The sequence below is a fragment of the Myiozetetes cayanensis genome, unplaced genomic scaffold (assembly GCF_022539395.1).
Source record: "Myiozetetes cayanensis isolate MyiCay16 unplaced genomic scaffold, myiCay2020 scf4, whole genome shotgun sequence".
NCBI classification, from domain to species: Eukaryota; Metazoa; Chordata; class Aves; order Passeriformes; family Tyrannidae; genus Myiozetetes; species Myiozetetes cayanensis.
Window position 1 is genome coordinate 19,405,320 of NW_026087631.1, and position 19,237 is coordinate 19,424,556.

The 19,237-nt window shown below is 37.6% G+C and overlaps 1 protein-coding gene across 5 annotated transcripts in view; it reads right to left on the bottom strand.

Moving 5' to 3' along the window:
* Positions 1 to 16,482, bottom strand: part of TRPM3 (transient receptor potential cation channel subfamily M member 3) — a 411,043-nt gene extending 394,561 nt beyond the window's left edge. For 4 of the 5 annotated variants that reach the window (XM_050328974.1, XM_050328966.1, XM_050328970.1 and 1 more), the window contains exon 1: positions 15,264 to 15,348. In XM_050328974.1, the coding sequence (XP_050184931.1) occupies positions 15,264 to 15,333 (70 nt within the window). In that variant the 5' untranslated portion in view covers positions 15,334 to 15,348. Of the gene's footprint in view, positions 1 to 15,263; positions 15,349 to 16,326 lie in introns of those variants that run through there. The other variant, XM_050328972.1, reaches the window with a different exon arrangement.
* Positions 16,483 to 19,237: the final 2,755 nt, after the last annotated feature.

The following is a 19,237-nucleotide window of genomic DNA, read 5'->3' on the forward strand; positions in this document are numbered from 1 at the left end:
CTGGTTAATACTGTTTTGCTGGCAGTGTAAATGCCCTACACATCGAAAGCATGGCTAGTATACCAATCCATTGCAATTACAGAGATTGTGGGGAAACACTGGGCATAATTCCTGCAATCACTTGCCAAAATACAGAGAGGTTATCATTAAGGCCTAGTTAAGCCATATCAGCTTGCACTAACTTCAGAATATATAAAGCAGAAATTATTTTTGAAAATCCATTATTCAAAGATCATAAATCTGCTTGTAATTTTACTGAATGATCCTGATAAATACAAACAAAAATTTACCAATAAAATGATGCATTTATTTAACATCAGGCAAAAAAAAATAGCATTGATTTGCATAGCTCCCTAACACCTTCTACAGTATTTTTTTAATTAGCCACCTGCTCTTGTTATGTATAACATCTATTTATGATTCTGTAGCTGAGCAATTCATGGAAGTAATGGTAGCATGAAACACAGATAGTTTAATCTGACCCTTTCTGATCACCATCAGTCTCCATATAAAAAATTAGTATGTTGATCTGCGAGTCTGCTGAAGACCTCAAAAGGTAAAAGAGAAAACCCAAACCCAAGCTTTTTAATGTTAACATATATTTTTGTATATTCTTGAGCAAAGTCATTCAAAGACACTGATTTTCTGCATACTGGTTATGCTGTTGCAACAGACTCAGTACCCAGAAATGTTAAGCTGTTTAAAGAGTATGCATAAAATAGGTTTTGGTTATAACTTCCTGAAATAATAATTTAAAAATCTAATTTAAACATATTATAGTAATAAATCAACAACTTCTGACATGCTTCTAGTTTAAAGTTAATGAGAACTTATCCTAGACAAATTGGAAAACTTGCTTCCTAAATTCTCTGTCAATGTGTCAAGCAGTACACAACTCATTTACTGTAAAAAACACAATCTAGAAGTATTTTCTTAACTTAATGGCTTAACCTACATTTTGTCAATTAAAAAAAAAAATCTAAACTACTTATGACAAATTTTTCATTTATTTTGAATACATTTTGAAGAAGGAAGGAGTTTTGAAGATATTTCACCAAGAAACCTATGAAGAATTAAACCGGAGTAAGAAGGGAAGGGGAAGTACGTTCTACATCCCTAGATGTTTCAAATAGAAAAGAACAAGTGAATTGAAGCTGGGACAAAGTCACTGTGGAATGAAGAGATATACATGCAGAACATTTGAATATCATCGCTCACCAGAATAACTTTACCAAGGCTCAAGGCCTAGCCACATCAGCAAAATTAATTTTTTACACCAGCAAAAGAAGAATATGCCTCACGTTGGAGAACCTGGGATTTCATATTGAAAATATGAGTTAAATCCGCCAGTTAAATAAACAAGAATCAAGTCTGCCGTTTCATAAGAAGGAACATGAAAGGTGTTCTTATGCTGGACATTAAGACACTTCATGCAGACTTCAGTGAAAACTTGTGTCATCTTTAATTATGCTGAAAGAGTGATGAAAAAACTTCTGTACTCTACACATTAATCAGTACCAATTCAGGGTGGCTTTATAATACAGACCATTTTTGAAAAGTATGTGAATCTGATTGGTATTGAAAGACATGCAAAAAATACAACAAATTTAAGCCTTTTCTAATGGAGTGTTATGGGAGGTTTCTCTGTTGCTGAAAGTACTAGAGAACTCAATAGACGGTATCTAAGCCCATGTTTGTTCTGCAGGTAAAGATACATCAAAACTGACAAGTCTCCAGATGTTTTATACGGGTATTCAATGTGCAGAAGGTTTGCAGAATGAAGCACCAGCTACTCTCATGAGTTTTAAGAACTTTTTTGATAATTCAAGACACTTGCATTTTTCTTTCTTCTGCAACTAATTTTATTTTTATTTGTTAATTTAGAAGAAAATTAACTTCAACAAGAAAGCATGTAGGGGACAGTTTACTGACTTCAGTGCAAAAAGAAAGAAAAAATAATAGACACATGAGAGGAAAACAGGAGATGAGAGAGTATTACAGAAGTACTGTGTCAAATAATCACCCAGGCAGAGACTTACATAACCAATACATTGTGGTTTTCATTTGTGTTTACACAGATCAATTCCTGTTATAGTCCTGCCTGCTTATTTTTAATGTTCCTGCAGCTGCAGAAAGAGAAAGGAATGAAGGGTTAAAAACAGCTAAACTAAACAGAAATAGCATACATATTGGCAATTTTAGGCTCACAGCTGAAAATTAAGTCGTGAAAACAATCCAGCTCTGATGACTTGTGCTATGTTTCTTCTGCAGAGCATGTTTACCGGTACAAAATGAAGCCGTGCAGCTAATAAGATTACCAGCTAGTTCTGGTAAATGTGAAAACTTCCCACAGCTTTCCCTCTTTGGAGGTCAAATGCCACCAGAAAGAAGCACCATATTGTGGCTTTTAGTCACAGTAACTTACAACTTCTGTTTTCAGTAAGTTTAATAAAAGGGACATGATTCTGCTATTTCCTGCTGAAGCCAGGAGAGGTGGTGGCTGGGACATTTGCCCCACAAATTTGTGTCTCTGGAAAGTAGGTCATTATATAGAGATATTTTATTGCTGAAATTCTCCAGGGCCTATTGTGAAATGACATAGAACAAGCTGCCCACAAGAACAGTTTAAGAGATTTTTATGTCCCAGATCTCTTCTTGTCTCATCTTCCTGTGTCTACAGAAAGTTTCTCTGTTGCAGAACCTTCATTTCTGCATCAGGGTATGGGTGAAGTTAAAGCTTCTAGTGAGAGCACAGAATCTGACTGACATTAGTGAGGGGCATTCACTAAGATGATAAGAATGGATTTCAAATGGAAAACTTTTTAGACCAGGCATAAATAATTGTTTTGCACTGACTGAGCTATTCTAATTTAACATATGGGTAGTTAACCTTTCTTACTTGGAAGTCTTCAGCACAGCTCCAGTCAATTTTTTTTTTTATTCATTTCTCAAGCATTTTTTTTAGACACAGAACAGAAAATATCAATTTCATCTTTATATGCCCCATGCTATTGCATACCTCATGCTTTGCTCTTGTAAGATATCTACCCTCATTTGCAAGGATTTAAACAAGAAAGGAAATCATATGTATCGCATCTATTCTTGATTTAAAGCACAAAGTAAAACTTGCATCATCAGTGCCCTCCCTGCCTATCATCCACGGTTAGGAGCTGGAGGATGACAATCCTTAAAAGGAACTGAGATCTTATACCTGCTGAGGAACATAAAGGCAAGAGGGCATCTTAGTATGACTAAATATGACTAAGTATGAATAATTATGACTAAGAATCTTAGTATTACTAAGTTTATCTAATAAACTTCTGAGCATTCTCAGGAAAATATATTATGAGGGTTACCACAGTCCACATTTAAGGGAAGAAATTCACTGTCTGCTTTGATGCTTCCTGGTTGAGAGAAATGCTTCTTACAGAGGTAGTATTGAGTGTTACCTACCTTCTTTGGGTCACCTCCTATAGGGAACATTTACAGATAGGTCAGCATTCAGGTGAATGAAGCTGTTTCAGGATGTTCCCTTTCCAAACTAGTTGCTTTTAAAGATTATTTTTCCATATTACAGATGTTGAAAATCTAACGAACTGCTGGTAAACTATTTTCCTTATGTTAGTGCATAAGACCTGGAAAGATACATCCCATTTATCCCATTTCTCTTGCCAGTAAGTAACTCTTAGGAAAAAAAAAAAAGAAAAAGAAAAAAGAGGTGTCTGGCAAAACTGAGCAGCAGCTGTACTATGTTTACTAAGATAATTCTCCCTCCATAGGTATGAAAACAAGGATATTGAAAAATACAGGTTCATTTGTCTCATGACATTAAAATTTACTTAGAATATAGAGAATTCTGATAATTCAAATATCTGAGCAAATCCTATTCTGAAAAATTCATTCATCCAAACAGATGAGTTCTGGGAAATGAGTTATTATGACCTCTTTCCCCATCCCGCTCCCTCCGGTTCTATTCATTAGTAAGAGCTTTATCATAGCAACTACATACAATCCAATTTTCTTGATCTCTAGCACAGTTTATTTTCAGGCACACAGTCAGTCAGGCCTCTCTTATAACTGTTGAAAGACTAAAGAGAAAATTACATGGCTGATCACTTAACCTTGAATGCAGATTAAATGTGACTACTATAGAAACTAGTGTAGGAGAAAAAGAATGAAGAGTCTAAAACATTTGTACTGTAACACCATAAAACTTGCAGTTTTAGGTGAAGACAACCATATGCAATACCAACCTTAAAAGAGCACTCAGAAGGCATGAGAATTAAATGATAGTAAAGATAAGTCTTGTGCCTCATGACATACACCCAGTGCTGAACTGTAATTTTCATTCACTCAGAACACAGAGGGGAAGGATACAGTTAGCTGGCCAATTAACAGTGGTATAGTACACAGAAAAGGGGAGTCATGGTGCCTTTGGCAAAAAAAGGTCAAATTACTGTTTTATTATAATAGCTACTTCAGCAAACAACAAAAACATTACTTGAAAGGCCATTTCTGTAGGAGAGTAAAAGGTTGCAATATGCCAATGTCTTTACGTGAGAGAAGTTCTCTACTTTTTGTTTAAGCAAGACTTTAGTAATTCCATATCTTTTAAAACAACTGCAGCAGCAGAAACTAGAGTTTACTGTAGAAGGAAATCAGGAAACTAAGTCTGAATTTGCCTCCCTGGGGTACATTTTTAGGCTGAATTTCAGCACGTGGTCTATTTGCCATGGTTAACAAAGCTGGCTTATTATGAATGCCTGCATGTTCAGCTACAGGCCATGGTAAATGTAAGACAGTTTGATTCAGCTTTAATCTCTCTTACTATGGGCTAAGCCCACAAAGAGACTAGGACACATCAAACTGCCTGTAAACACACACTGGCTGATAGTAACCGTGACTCAAACACTCAACAACAGGTATGGAGGCACAAATGCCAGGATCATCTCTTTAACTTAAAGCGCTTGAAGGCCATGATGTAAGGTGTGTGTAGACAGGTATTTTGATCTTCAGTGTTGTGTTACGGTGTCAGAGAGGACAAGTTTTCCCAAAAGGTCACATGAGTATTTCTGGGCCCATGCAGGTCATTTATTTTCTTTGTGATTCCTAAAGGAAGACAGTAAATAAAAAATTCTGGCAACCACAAATCTACTGGCCTGTCATAGACGCGAGGTGTTCCTCTTTTTCAAGCCGGAGGAATATTCTTTTCATCTCTCCTGACCTCTTCTGGGAAAGGAGACGAAACTCAGGTAATTAACTGCTTTGATGAGCAGATTGAAGTCAAGAGAACTATTGGATGTAGGAAAGGCCAGAGCACATGTTTCTTCCTAAAACTGCAATGTTTCTTCTTAAGTAAGGAAGACTCACAAAGTTTCTTCCTAAGCAAGGGTACATTGAAAATAAACAATGAGTCAGGTCATTAAAAAAGAAAGATAACTATTGCTAGCAAAGTGAATAATGATACAGGAAATATGTATCAGTGGAAAATGTAAATATCTCACCTCATTACCTCCACTCAGCAGCACTCAGAAGAAAGAAACAGAAGTAGAAAAGGAGTTACATTAATGATATATTATCCTAACAAGTCCAGGAGCAAGGAGCCTGCACACTCTAAGTATTTATGACAGGAATAAATGACACAACAAAAGTGTCTTTAGCTCCTGGACACTTTCTAGAATCTGGCCTACATGATCCTGTGATTATAACAGACTCATTTGATATACATTTTTCTTTAGCAAGACATCCTTTTAAAGTAAAAGAGTAAAAGTTTTCTAAAAGGTACCTGACAACTATTTCGTCAACTCTTTGATGTTCCCCATTATCATGTTCAAAGACTGGGCTCTAATGAGCAAAGAAGTAAGAGGAGGGGAGGGCAGGCAGAGCCCCGACAGCCTTTTGCCTTCTCAGTTCCATTTCTGAGTTTATGAAATTGCAGCAAGGCAGAACCAAGCTGCACTCACGTATAAGTACCTCAAAGCTTGTCTCCTCCAGAGAGAAAAGGATGAAGTCAGCTCTGCTATCTGAAAGTATGATTGTCTCCTATGACTTATCTGCTCAGCCCTGTTGCCTGCTCTCCACCGAGGTGAAGAGTGACCAGGTGATGGGCTACTACTCTAATGCTCCTAGCTAGTGGATCAGAGGATCACAGAACAGTTTGGGTTGGAAAGGACCTTTAAAGGCCGTCTAGACCAACATCCCTGCAACAAGGAGGAACATCTTGAAGATGCTCAGAGCCTCTTCCAACCTAACCTTGAATGTTTCCAGGGATAGGGCATTTTCCTCCTCTCTGGGCTACTTTTGCCAGTGTATCACCATCCTCATTGTAAAAAACACCTATTTTTTTCTTCCTTAAAACTGGTCTAAATTGATTCTCTTTTAGTTTAAAACCATTTCCCCTTGTCCCATTGCAACAGGCCCTGCTAAAAAGTTTGTTCCTGTCTTTCTTAAAGGCTCTGTACAAGTACTGGAAGGCCACAATAAGGTCTCTCCAGAGCCTTCTTTTATCCCAGATACAAGATTCCGATTATCTTGGCCCTTTGTCACAGGAGAGGTGCTCCATCCCTCCAATCATCTTTGTGGCTCTCCTCTTGACTTGATCCAATAGAATGAGACAGCCCTAACTCAGGGTCAGGAACGGGCACTTACAGGCTGAAAAAAAGCTTCCAGTAACAGCATACAGCTCAGGTAGGAAAGTACACTTTGATTTCATTTCTATCTCTGCCTCAATGCTAGCATTAGTATAGTGTCATCTAGAAAATATTTTTTTTTGGGGGGGGGGGAGTAATATATTTAGCAGCCCTTACAGATGACATATAGTGGTTTAACCACCCTTTGGTCATTTCAAAACAATCTGTAGCCATGTAATATTAAATTGGTACTGATTATCACAACAGCTAATGAAATAGATGCCTCTGTATAAACCCTTACCTACATTAAGTTCTGTAGATCTATATACCTGCAGATGAATCCATTGGTGCTCCGACCTCCCTCCCTTCCCTGTATTATTGCTGTTTCCATGACACCCACATCCTCTCCACTCCTAGGAATCTCTCAGCAGGCCATGTTAATGCATTAACACTAATCCAGTAACTCCTGTAAAACACACATGCTTTGGGGTGGGGGTTGAAGACCCCCTGTTATTCAGAAAGGTGAAAGTTGGGAGAGAAGACCTTATCCCTTAACATAGGTTTCTACCATTTGAAATCCCAAAGTTGAGTTAAAACTTTCCACGTTTTTTTCCTCTATTTCTGATGTGAAAGAGTCACCTACTGTTTTCTTCTGCCACTAAGATGCCAAAAAGAGGAAAATTTGACTGCTGGAGCATGTTGCGAGGTTGTTGGTCCCATCTGGGCTCTTCAAAAGCAGCAGTAATACTGATCTATTAACCACCACTGAAAAACTTACTGTTGTTTGTTGGGAGATAAAAGGGACTAAAGGGGAGAAGAAAACACCCACCCAAACACAAAGGTTCCAGGCAAGCTTAACAGATAGAAGTAAGGTAAGAAGTAAGGCTTCTGAAACCACATTTGTTTTAAAGCTAAAAGAAACATTATTGATCAACTACATTCTCTTGCTATTCATCATCAGCAGGATAGAAAATGTGAAATATAAATTACATGACCAATTTATAAGAAAATCCTTCATTCCAATATTCTCAATTCTGAAAATGCCTAAATTTCTGGTTGGCAGGGGTGGGAGGGTGGGGGGACACGGCAGGGAAAGAACCATACCAGAAAAGATGAAAGCACTTTTTGTTTCATTAGCCAACATAAATTGAACTTACATCCAATCTCTTAACCAGACTTCTTTTGGTAACACAGCTTGGAAAAGAATCTGCCTGCAAGAGGATCCTTCATTAAGAAGACTGAGTACCTTTGACTAAAATATTAAAAACTTTGTTCAAATGCCACAGCAAGTTATATGATGGTCCAAAGGCTCTCCCTTTCATACTTAAAGAACAGAGATAAATAAGTCCCCTTGCTGTTCCTTACAGTTGCACTCACAATAGAAGTTATGAGAGAAAATCCCAATCCACACAAGAAAAATTTCTCTTAACAATATTTCACTGTATTTTATTGTATCTTACATACCTACAAGTAATTATGTACTTATTGTTTACATGGCAGAACATGTTGCCACAGAGATTAGGAAATTTGATAATATACCTAGGTTTATTATTATGATGATGTAGTTATGACACCACAACTGAAACTTTCCAGTTTGAATAATTAACTTTAATTAAAATATAGTGAATAATGTGTTGCCTATCCATATGTTTATTTTTCATTTTCTATTTTGACTACTAGATTTTAGCCCATTACAAGGAGATTCATGTACTATTCCATTATCTGCCTACTTTGTAGACAAACAGCTATGCTCACATCATAATGTATTAATAACGTCACAGTTCCATGTACTTCACAGAGCACTTAACATAATGAAACACAATTATCTTTCCCCAAAATTCACAAACTCAAAAAATTATGATTTTTAGGTCTTTATTTTCCCTAAAAAGGAAATATCTTAAATTTTTTAAAGTTATGGTATTACATCTGTGATTTTTCTTGCAGGTTAATGAGTCAAAAAAGGCTTAATGCTCCAATATCCATTGAAGTGTCTAATTCAAAATGTATGCCAGAGCCTCTGTGACAAAGATTTTATGATGCTAATAGCAATGTTGTGTCTGATATGTTTTTTAAGTTATTATAAGCAAGATGAAGACACCCCATAGCTCATGTATTTGAATGAGCCAGCTTTGTTTTATTGAACATGTTCTGCTTGGAGGCAGAGTCCCTTCACTGACTGTAAAACAGTTTGTTCTGGGATATTAAAGAAAACATGTAAAAAATGTTGTATCTCTATACAGAGGCAGAAGACTGGAATTCTGGATAAAACATCATCCAGGAGACCACAGGGATCTCTAAAATAAGGTACTTGGGTAGGAGGTAAACCCACCTGTGGCCATCCTACCACCTATGAACCCAACCCCATACAGTTTGAAAGAAGGTGAAGGACTTGTCCCCTGCTCAAACCAGCTTCCACATCATTGAGCTGGGCTCTCCCAGGGGTTACAAGAGGTGCTCAAACATGTAAGCCTGGGCAGAGTGAATATTCCAACTGTGACAGGTGGTGTTGAGCAGATCAACCCCTTCTCTAGTGATCACACTTAAGAAATTTTGCTCAAGAATAGTATATTTAGAGAAGGCTCTAATCATGCAAGTCTGTGTGAGAACTACTATGAGGACTAACCAAATGACACCTGCCTGGTCTTTGTCCACCTGGAACACAACTTAATCTGTTTTGGCAAGAAATTATGCTTAGGGAGAGTCAGATCTGAACAGAGCAGAGACCAGGTTGGCGATACTGCCAAACCAGTCAGGCATGAAGTTTCAAACACCTCTAGGTGTCATTAGCCACTCCTTGGTGGAGCAGTCCTCACTTACAATTTTGACCCTGCTACAAAGTCATAAAATATAAAAATTTCATCTGTTCTACTGCTGTTTGGTTTCAAAGCGGAAGTATTGTTTTTAAGAGCATAATATTGACATTAAAAGAAAAATTTCCAAAAAACAAAATACGACAACTTTAGAGTATTTAAGTTAGCTAGTGTGACTGAGTTCTGTGTCAGCCTCGCCTGTAGAGGAAAAAAGAAGAAGATATTTCACCCCAGAACTGTAAGTAATCTCTTCAAAATTATCATCCATCTAGTCTTATGTACGACAGAAGCCATCTCAAACTGGAATACGGCTAAACTATTATTATCAACATGCTTATATCAGGCCAGGTTGCTCAGGAGTCTATTTTCAATTAGTAATGTTTTTGATCAGCAGAAGTATCCTGAAGCCAAAGGTTCAGTTGTACAAAACACTGGTCATATACTTCACAGATGAGATTTTTTATACCCTACCTTGGAGGTAGGGTATAAGTAGGAAAACTGCACAAAACAACAACCATGTGAGGACAAAGAGACTTACACCTGTCAGGATACCTAAAAAGCCTGACAACATTTTAAATCAGATACTCCAAGAAAGATTTAGCAATCAGATTTCCATTACATGCCATCTAAATGCCAACCCATAATCTAATTGCATTTTTTTTATTAAACAGCTGAGCTATAAGACGCTTCTAGAATCTTCAGTAAATGTGTTTCCATAGCAAGGAACTGTGACAGTTCTGCATTTGGATACTTTGGTAAAATATGCAAGATGTTGGTTTAAACTATGATATGGAAATGATCACTAAGATTAAGTGACTCTACTAGGGAATTTTTTGTTCCTACACTGTTTTACACAGTATTCAGGTGACGTGAAAGAGGAGGGCTAAAAAAAAGATGAGGGATTTTACAGCCAGGCTAAAGGTTCAGCCATTTGCAGCAGCAAGAATTAAGTTGGCCTTCCAAACCAAATCACGATTACCTAACTGTTCACCTGGGTCTTGCTGTTCTCAACTGTAAGTCTCGACAGAGTTTCAGGTGATGTGATACAGACAGAATAACAAAACTGTACAGTACTGTCCATTTCCAGCACAGTGATTTTCAAGGCTTAAATAACTGAAGTCAGGATCTAGAACACAAAAGAGAAAACAAATGCTTGCAAGAAGGGAGTCATAGAGATGGTAAGGATTATTGTATTGCTCTATTCTTTGAAAGAACATGGTAACTGCAATGTCTAAGTATGACAGGCCTAAGACCCATGGTCTGTCTCCTATACCCAGGTTATTTCAGAATGTGATGAAAAATATGTCAAAATACATAATCTTGTGCCATGCCCTAGATTTTATTTAGTCATTTATCAGTAGCAATTTCTCTGTGTGATCATTCCACAAAGAATTATTGCAGAGATTAGACCAACATTTTCATGTCTACTGTAAGTACATTGATTTTCTTTTCACTGGCAGCTTTCTGGTTGTGAATGTTTAAAAAAAAAATAAAAAGGGAAAATCTGTTTTTCTTTTTTATATGACTAGATGTAACAACAACTATTCCAAACTTTTTCCCTCCAAACGAAAAAAATCTTTTGTTCGGAGGGAAAAAAATCCTTTCCCTGAAAAACATTTATATCTTTGCTCTCTAGTTTAAAGTAGAAAGAAAAAAGAGCAAAAACATTAAATAAAACTACATCTAGACATTCAAAATGTGCACGTTTTTATATTGCTTATAAGAGCTATTCTCCTCAAACTGCAACACACTAGTCTCTATTCTAGTTGCTGCTCAGTACCTGATTTACACCTTAACCATATTCTCAGATGAGAATTTCTCCCCCTTAGAGGCTATAAATAATTGCTGGTTCCTTTTCTGAAAGGAAAAGCAGAAGTTTTATTCATATACATGCAGGACTGCCAACACATAAACCACCCAAGTGGGAAAAATAAAAAAATTGCCTCCCCTCAAAACACATCTGCCACTTAAAAGAAAGGTCAGACGTCATGAAAGCCCTTTAGTGTTACTCACAGCTTTCTGAAGGCACATGAGTAGATATCTCGTACTAAAGCTTCCAATTTCACAAAGTTCTCTCTATTAGTGAGATACAGGAGAGTCTTTTTGGGGCGTGTCATCATAATCAGGTGAGGAACTAAGTTTTAATAAGACAATACTTAAGGCTTTCTTTAATTGTTAGCATTTGTCATGTCAAAGGACTGGTCAGAGCAGTGAGTTTTGCCTGTTAGCAAAACTCCTTCTCGTTAGGCTTACCTCGATGCAGGAGCACTGAACGTCCCTGCCTCAGCTTCTTCCTCAGCATCCCTTTCGGCATGCACAGTCTTGATGTCTGCAAGACTTTTCCTTCCTTTACTCTTTATTACTACATCCATGGCAGAAACCTGCCATTTCCTCAGATCTTTTCAGTCAGAAGCCTTTTTCTCTCTCGAGTCCGGGGAATCTTTCAAGCGGGGACCACCAGAGGGCAAAGCTGGATCAGGAACATCTGAGCTCACTGCAGCTCTGTCCTGCAGCCCGGAGTTTGATGGGGCTTCAGGACTAACCTTTCAGCAACCTGGATGCTCACAGTTCACACAGTACGTCACGACTGTAGCTATTTGCAATCACTAGCCAAAAACCCCTGTATTCAGAAAAGACTCAGAATCTCTGGGATATGAAATCAAAGGGTGGGCAGCATAATTAGACAACAACCTCATTAACTTATAATAACCATTTTCAGTATTTGTGGGAATCCCAAAAATTTTGCTATAAGATATTAAGGAGAACAACATGAGAAAACTAAAGGAATTATTCACGTTAGACATTTCAGACCTTAATTTTAAGCTTATTAAAAGTTACTGTGCTCTAGAAATTTATTTAGAGAGAGAAAAGCTTTGCAACTTCATCTCTAGAAGCATTGGCTCTACCTTTGAGTGACCTTCAAATCTGGATGCAGTCTCTATTTCAGCAAGACACTATTATTGCGTTCATGCAGCACATCTGAAATCACAGTAGAGCAAACAGCAATCCTAATAGAACCCATCCTATTTAACATGTTAGCTACAGAATGCTTTTTATTTGAAGTTGATCAGAAAAACTTAGCTAATATGCATTTCTTCCACAGAAAGTATTCCATTCCCAAAATACATTTCAAACCATTTGTTTGTGTGATCTTTTAAGAGAAGGTCTCATTTAAGGCAAACCAAAATTTATTTGTGTCTCCCTATACTTGACAAGACACCTGCCCCTGGTGCTCCACATGAACCTTGCTTCCCTTCTCTCTTTTCTGATCAGTGCCTTCCAAAGCATTTGCATTCTCCCCTATGATTCTGTGCTATTCATACTGAAGAACATTAGTGAACAGACAAAAGCAAATTCATGATCAGCACAATCAATGTAACTCTAGAATTAATTCGGTGAGTACAGTGTTTCTCAAGCAACATCAGCAACCACCCATTCAAAACAAAGTGAGAAGAGGCTGCTGCATGGCATGAAGGCTTCATACCTGCTTCTCAAGACAACAAACAACTCCCACACCACACTCACATATCCATCACCACAGCTGGTTTTCAGTCACAATAAACTTCTGTGGACCCAGATATCAGCACATCACCTCTCCAGCAGAGAGAGTGAGTCAACTTTTTGGTAGAGCATTTATTTTTCAGTAAGATATGATCTGGTATGCACTGAAGATTCATGAAAAGTACCTGATTAGCAAAAAGCTCTCCAAAGGCAGAGATGCAGTCCTTCAGCCAGTCCTTCAGCCAGTGTCAGAAAGTGGAAGCAGATTGATACCCAGATGTGTGGAAAATGCCAATGTTAAAAATCACTGCAAGCAAGTAGGCTGCTTTGCCTACAGTCTAGAAAATTATACATCTGGTACTGATTGGGAAAGCACCCATCCATTTAAAATCTGTGAATGGAAAGTGCTGTGATGTTTAATTGAAACATGCTTTTGGGCCTGACTGCACTGAAAAGGTGTTCCTTGAGGTACCTTGCTGGGTGCTGCCATGAAGGACCTCCACCAGCTGATGTGACCTAGCGAGTCTTGGTCAGGGGTGGAGGTGGAGGACATCAATCGAAACAGACTCCAAGAGACCAAAGCTTTTCATTTATGCAGTGGAAATCTACTTCAGGGACGCAGGATGCTGAAAAGCCTATCCTTTTCTCTCTTGTACTAGTCACAGGAAAACTTTACCAGAGCCACCCCAGGAAACCTGGCCCTCCCTAGTCAACCTTAACATTTCAGCTTCTTGGAGAAGAGATATCATGCAACAACAGGAGTCTTTAAATCCTATTGTCAGCCAACATTGCTACCATATCATCAGGAGGGATTTTTCCAAGACACACCCTTTAAATGACAGTAACAGTTTTCAATACGTTTAAGGGTATATGCACGAAGATTGGGCCACTACTGTTCATGCTAATATTGTTCTGTACTACTGATCTTCAAAAACATAGCAGGACGGGTAGTGACCGCACCTGCCCTTCTTGCAACGAAGAAATTCAGGATGGGGAGAATGCCATTGCACAGCTGAACAATCATTTTTAATGTCTAGAAGCAAAACCTGCAAACAATTAGTCCTATAATCTCTATTAGAAAACAGATCTTCCAAATTACATTCCTTCCCATTTTTAAAAGTACTGATGCCTTTCTGAAAAGAATGTCACTGTCAGAAGCATTCCTGCTATTGGATAACATTGTTTTTAATGTTCTCCTTTTTCAAAATTATTTTGTTCTCAAGTGAACTTACGTTTATTATTCTAACAATACCTTCATGTTGATTATTGTTCTCTTCACCATTTGTGACATAACAGGCAGTATTTCTGTGGAGAACAGTACCATGCTGTAGGAATAGGGCCTTAAAAATCACCAGATACCTCAAGTTTGTGCAATTCTTTTCATTAATAGAAGAAATATGAAAATATATAAAAAGCATATCAGATCTCCACAAGAAGACTGCATGAAAAGCCAGTGGCTTTTGAAGAGTATTTGTGCCTTTACAAGTGCATGTAGAGAGTGGGATTAGAAAAACAGTTTTTTCTTTCCCTAAATTATAAAAAACAAGATTTCTAAAATAATTTTTCTATATAATTTTAAGATACTATAGAACTATGTTTGAGACCCAGAAACTACAAACCATTTCAGTCCTAACTTTCTCCCAAGCCCTCCTCCCCATATACTTCTCAAAGAGGCTCACTGTTGCATAGCTAACAACACAAACAAGATGTATTCTTAATAATCCTTCAGAAGCATTGAGATATTATGCTTTTCACTTGCTGGGAAAACATACATGGGTGTCTTAAACTTCTTTGCTATGCTTTACAGTATGAGAGCCTCTACATCTCTGCCTCTGAAGCTGCACACAAGCAAGACAGATCTGGTACTTCCTCCACTTTCATGTCCAAATATTTGTGCTCTAAAACCTGATACAGAACTAGAAAATACCCGGAGAATCCATTTTGCGTTTCATCTGTCCCTTCTCCAAATAAGAAGAAAGTTATAATTTCCAGACATCTACAGATAGGTCTTAGTTGTGTCAGTAAAACAACCTGAATATTTACAGCAAGCCACAAAACCAAAATGCAGGCCCTCGCCCTTCTGTGCCAGAGGGCTGTGACAGCAGTTCCAGATAATGTTTTTTTTTAACTTGTCCAGACTCTACTCTGTCCAAAGACAGCTCCTTCTGCCCCCACCCATAATATTTGTCAGGTATCAGCTCTCAGCACTTACCTCACTTAGAGTGCCTCTAAACCAAGAGTTCTGATGAAGTCATAGAATGGAAAGCAGAGGAAGCAAGACATTTGATATCACAGTTTATCTTTTAGGAAGCAGATCACTTACCATTGCTGGAACACCTTTCCAAATTAGCCTTCTGTGGAAAAATTCCTTTTATTTGTATAGGTTTAGTCATACAATAACATGTTCCATGTAAAATATATTTCACAGAGCAAGAAATTTTCTATGTCCTTATCACCTAATTAACATAAAAAATATTATTTTGCCTAAATTTATTTTTTCTCTTAGACTATTAAACTGTGAGGTCCAAAGCAATAACTAAGCAAAACCCCAGATGAAAACATCACGGTCATATCCAAAACCAGTGGTGGTTGGTCAAAGTTCTCAACAGAGTTAAATATCAGCCCTCAAAAGACATTTGCATATTGGTACCAGAACAGCATCCAGAAACCAACTGTCATTTAATCTACTTGATACCTCCTACCCCAAACAAAAAATGGTACTGAAAAGGTAGAAAATTTCCATAGTTAACAAAGACCAAAACAGCGTCACTCTGTGCACACAGTCTGTGTACAGGAATTAAACACTGAACAATCAGAATAGAGAAGTCAAGACAATAATATGCTTCCATTACTTAAAAAAGTAACTTTTGTTTATTTTGTATTTATTATTTTAAAGCATTATGAGTTAATAAAAATTATATTACATTAGACTTTGTGGTAATTTTGAACTTCATCTTTTCCCTTCTATGACAGTCCCAATTTATTTAAGACTTTATGTATTTATGTATTTATGTATTTATGTATTTATGTATTTATGTATTTATGTATTTATGTATTTATGTATTTATTATTTTGTTTGCCCGCCCTGGAACATCAAATCAGTAAACAGCTTATTGCTGTATGTTACCGTGTTCCAGTATCCTGGTAGTGCATCAGTCAAGAAGAGTGATATTTTCAGGCATTTGTGGCTTTGTAGTCATTCTACTCCATCATACACCTGATCTCAGAGGGAATTATTAAAGCAAATTTCCTTTCCAGAGTTTACGAGCCATGACACTCTCCAGAGACTTAGGAAAGAGCAATCACAGTATCTGAAATTAACTTCTTTTAAAAACCACCACCACCAAAAATCTTTTCAACATATTTAAATAGAATAAGAAACTCACCAAATTTGCCTGTTTATTCTTCATTTGGGCAGCCAACTCTCTGCAGAGGAGGTACTATGAATCCAGTTGCCTTTCCCTCATTCTAGGAGGTGTAGGAGATGTGACAGGTTCAAAGTCAATCGGTAGAGTGTAACACTGGTGCATTTCTACAGCAGGGAGGCAGAAAAAGCAGGGGTGGAGGGAGAAGAGTCAGCCTTCACAGCAGTTGAAGAGTTCTTGCATGTTGTTATTGCCGCAGGTTCCTGTGACTGGCTTTAGCTGATCTCGTCTCCTCTGACATTGCTGCCTGTTGAGCTGGGGAGCACAAAGGAAGACTAATCACTGTACACCTCGAGCTGTCTCCTGCAGTAAGCCCTGGGGTTTTATCAACTGCAGAAGAAATCAATACCTGGGGAGGAAAGAAGTTTTGCCACCTGTCACCTGAGATAAATTGATCTATTTCCTAATTCTAGTACTAATACTGGCTTCAAAGCCGAATGATAATTATTCAAGCTGGCTCTTAAAACAATCCATGAATGACACTGATCATGATTATTAATTGGTGTGAAAGGTATTATGGCACATGGGTTCATTTGGTTTATTTATAGATTAATTTTCTTCTGGTTACAATCATGTTGAATTCAGGAAGCGATAGGAGTTTTCCACTGTGAGAAGAGCTTCCTCTTTTCCTAGATGTCATTACTTTCTAAATGCATAAATCGGCAAACCTTTCACACTAATGGCAAACTACAATAAAACAGTCAGTGGTTACTTAACAATTCACTTTATTTATTTATGACTGTATAAATAAAGGCTGAGAATCAGTTTTGCCAGTGTCAAAAAGGGACTGAGAAAATGCTGTTTTCTAACATTTTGGGGATCATGTCATACCAGACAAAGGACCCCTACAACTTCAGCTCTGTTTTCAAGCATTGCTTATTGCCCCCAAAAGCAACAAGCTCTTCAGATAATTTTAACTCTTTGTAAGATGGTGAAGGAGCATTGAGAATTTTCAAGTCACTGTTAGCAGCAGAAGAAAACCATATTGTGTTACTGAAGCTAACCTCAGTGTGACTTCGGACAAATCTCAGAATATTGAACAATTTACTGGTGAAATAAAAAATAATACTCTGACCCGAAACAATAATAAGAATGAGACTTTTTTTACCACATATTATATGCAACTCTATTTAATTTTACTTTTTCATATATGAAAAAGTTCAGTGACTCAGTAAACCCAAACCTGAGACTCTTTTCTCTGTCACTCTCCAAAACTTGACAAAGTTCCTTAAATGCCTCCATTTTTAATTTAATCTTTAAACTTTCTTAGATACGAGGTAGCTACAACCTCAGGTAGAGGTTTTGTACACTGGCCTGACTGTGACATTCAGGCAGAAGCACTTCTGCCTCAGCTCCCATAGCAGTATCCTCGTTAGGCAAGCTATACTTCAGACTGTGTATAAATACCTTTTGGAAAGAACCTCTGTCCAGAACATGCTGTCAAAGTGGTCTCATTTAAAATGTTCACTGACAGCTGATGCGGACAAAAACAGCTCCCTCTGTTAGCAGGGTCACCTGTTACATAACAAAGCCAAATTCCTTTCCTCTCTTTGCTCCAGAGTACCTAAAACGTCTCTCCCATCTCACAGCTCTCACCTTCACTACTGCACTGCAGTGCATGAGTCAAGATTCACTCAGGACTGGGAGAAAACAAGAACAGGGATTTAGTGCAGCAGAGAGCTCAGGTATTTTGGAGACGGTACAGATTCTCACATCCAGAAGAAGGTTTGTTACATATACTATAATGTGCATTTGTTTTCCAGTGGCTACTTTAATGACCAAAAACATTAGGCATCACAGAAATGGGGAGCAGACTTTCCTCCTTGTAAAACACTTGTTCTTGTTAACTGTCCCAGCAGACCTTGAATGTTTCCTCAGCCTGTTCCCACTGGGATGTCCCTGGATTGCCACAGGCACCTACCACTGATTTGCACCCCCCAGTAGGCAAGATGCATTCATATACACTTGGATCTCTGTGTTGATCTCCACAGCAAAGAGAGGAGGTGAACCAGTGTTTTTAAGGAAATTCTAGACACTATTACATACAATAAGATCCAAATACCACTTTTTGCATCTATAAGTTAGTTCTGAGTTTATGCCTTAAAAAAGCAGAATACCAGAATCAGGTGCATTCAGGAACTTCTGGAGCATGTTCATACACTTCTCTGCAGTCCTGAGTGTAGATTTTGAAAGGTCTGAACAAAGTTCCTGCTCATGTTGGTATTTTCTTACTGACTACCTTTAGACAGTGTGGTTCCGGGGTAGTTTGCTGTTCAATGTGAACAGACTTTGAACTGAGGTGTATCATACATAAACAGTTTTGATGCCAAAGTGTATTCCAGGTACAAAAAAAATTTATACCAGGTACTCAATGTCCAGACCCTTTCTGTATTTCAACATTTTCATCTCCTCCTTTCTTTTTTTTTTTTTTTTTTTTTTGCAAAGGTTGAAAAAAGTCAAAGCCTTCATTTTTATGCCCATTTGCAGAGACTTTAACTTTTTTTACAGTAAAAAGTAAAAATTTGTCTATCTCATTATTATTGAAGAAAAAAGAAAGCAGAGAAAGACATCGGTGACATACACAGTTCTTTATTCTTTTCATCTTACTCATATTATTTTCCTCCAATAAAGGTTTTGACAGCTAAGATAACATGTGGATAAAACAGCAGGTGTGAGTCAGACCTTTCTCCAAATTTCATCCTGGAGAGAAGAACAACTACAATCTAGTTTATTTTAAAACAAATGATAGGAGGATTGGTAAGAAAAAATATATAATAGAAACTTTTCATAAACATGTAAAGCTACAGTACAATCATGAAAACTTGCAATATGAAAATGCACATTACCCTTATCACCTCAAATATGTCTAAAG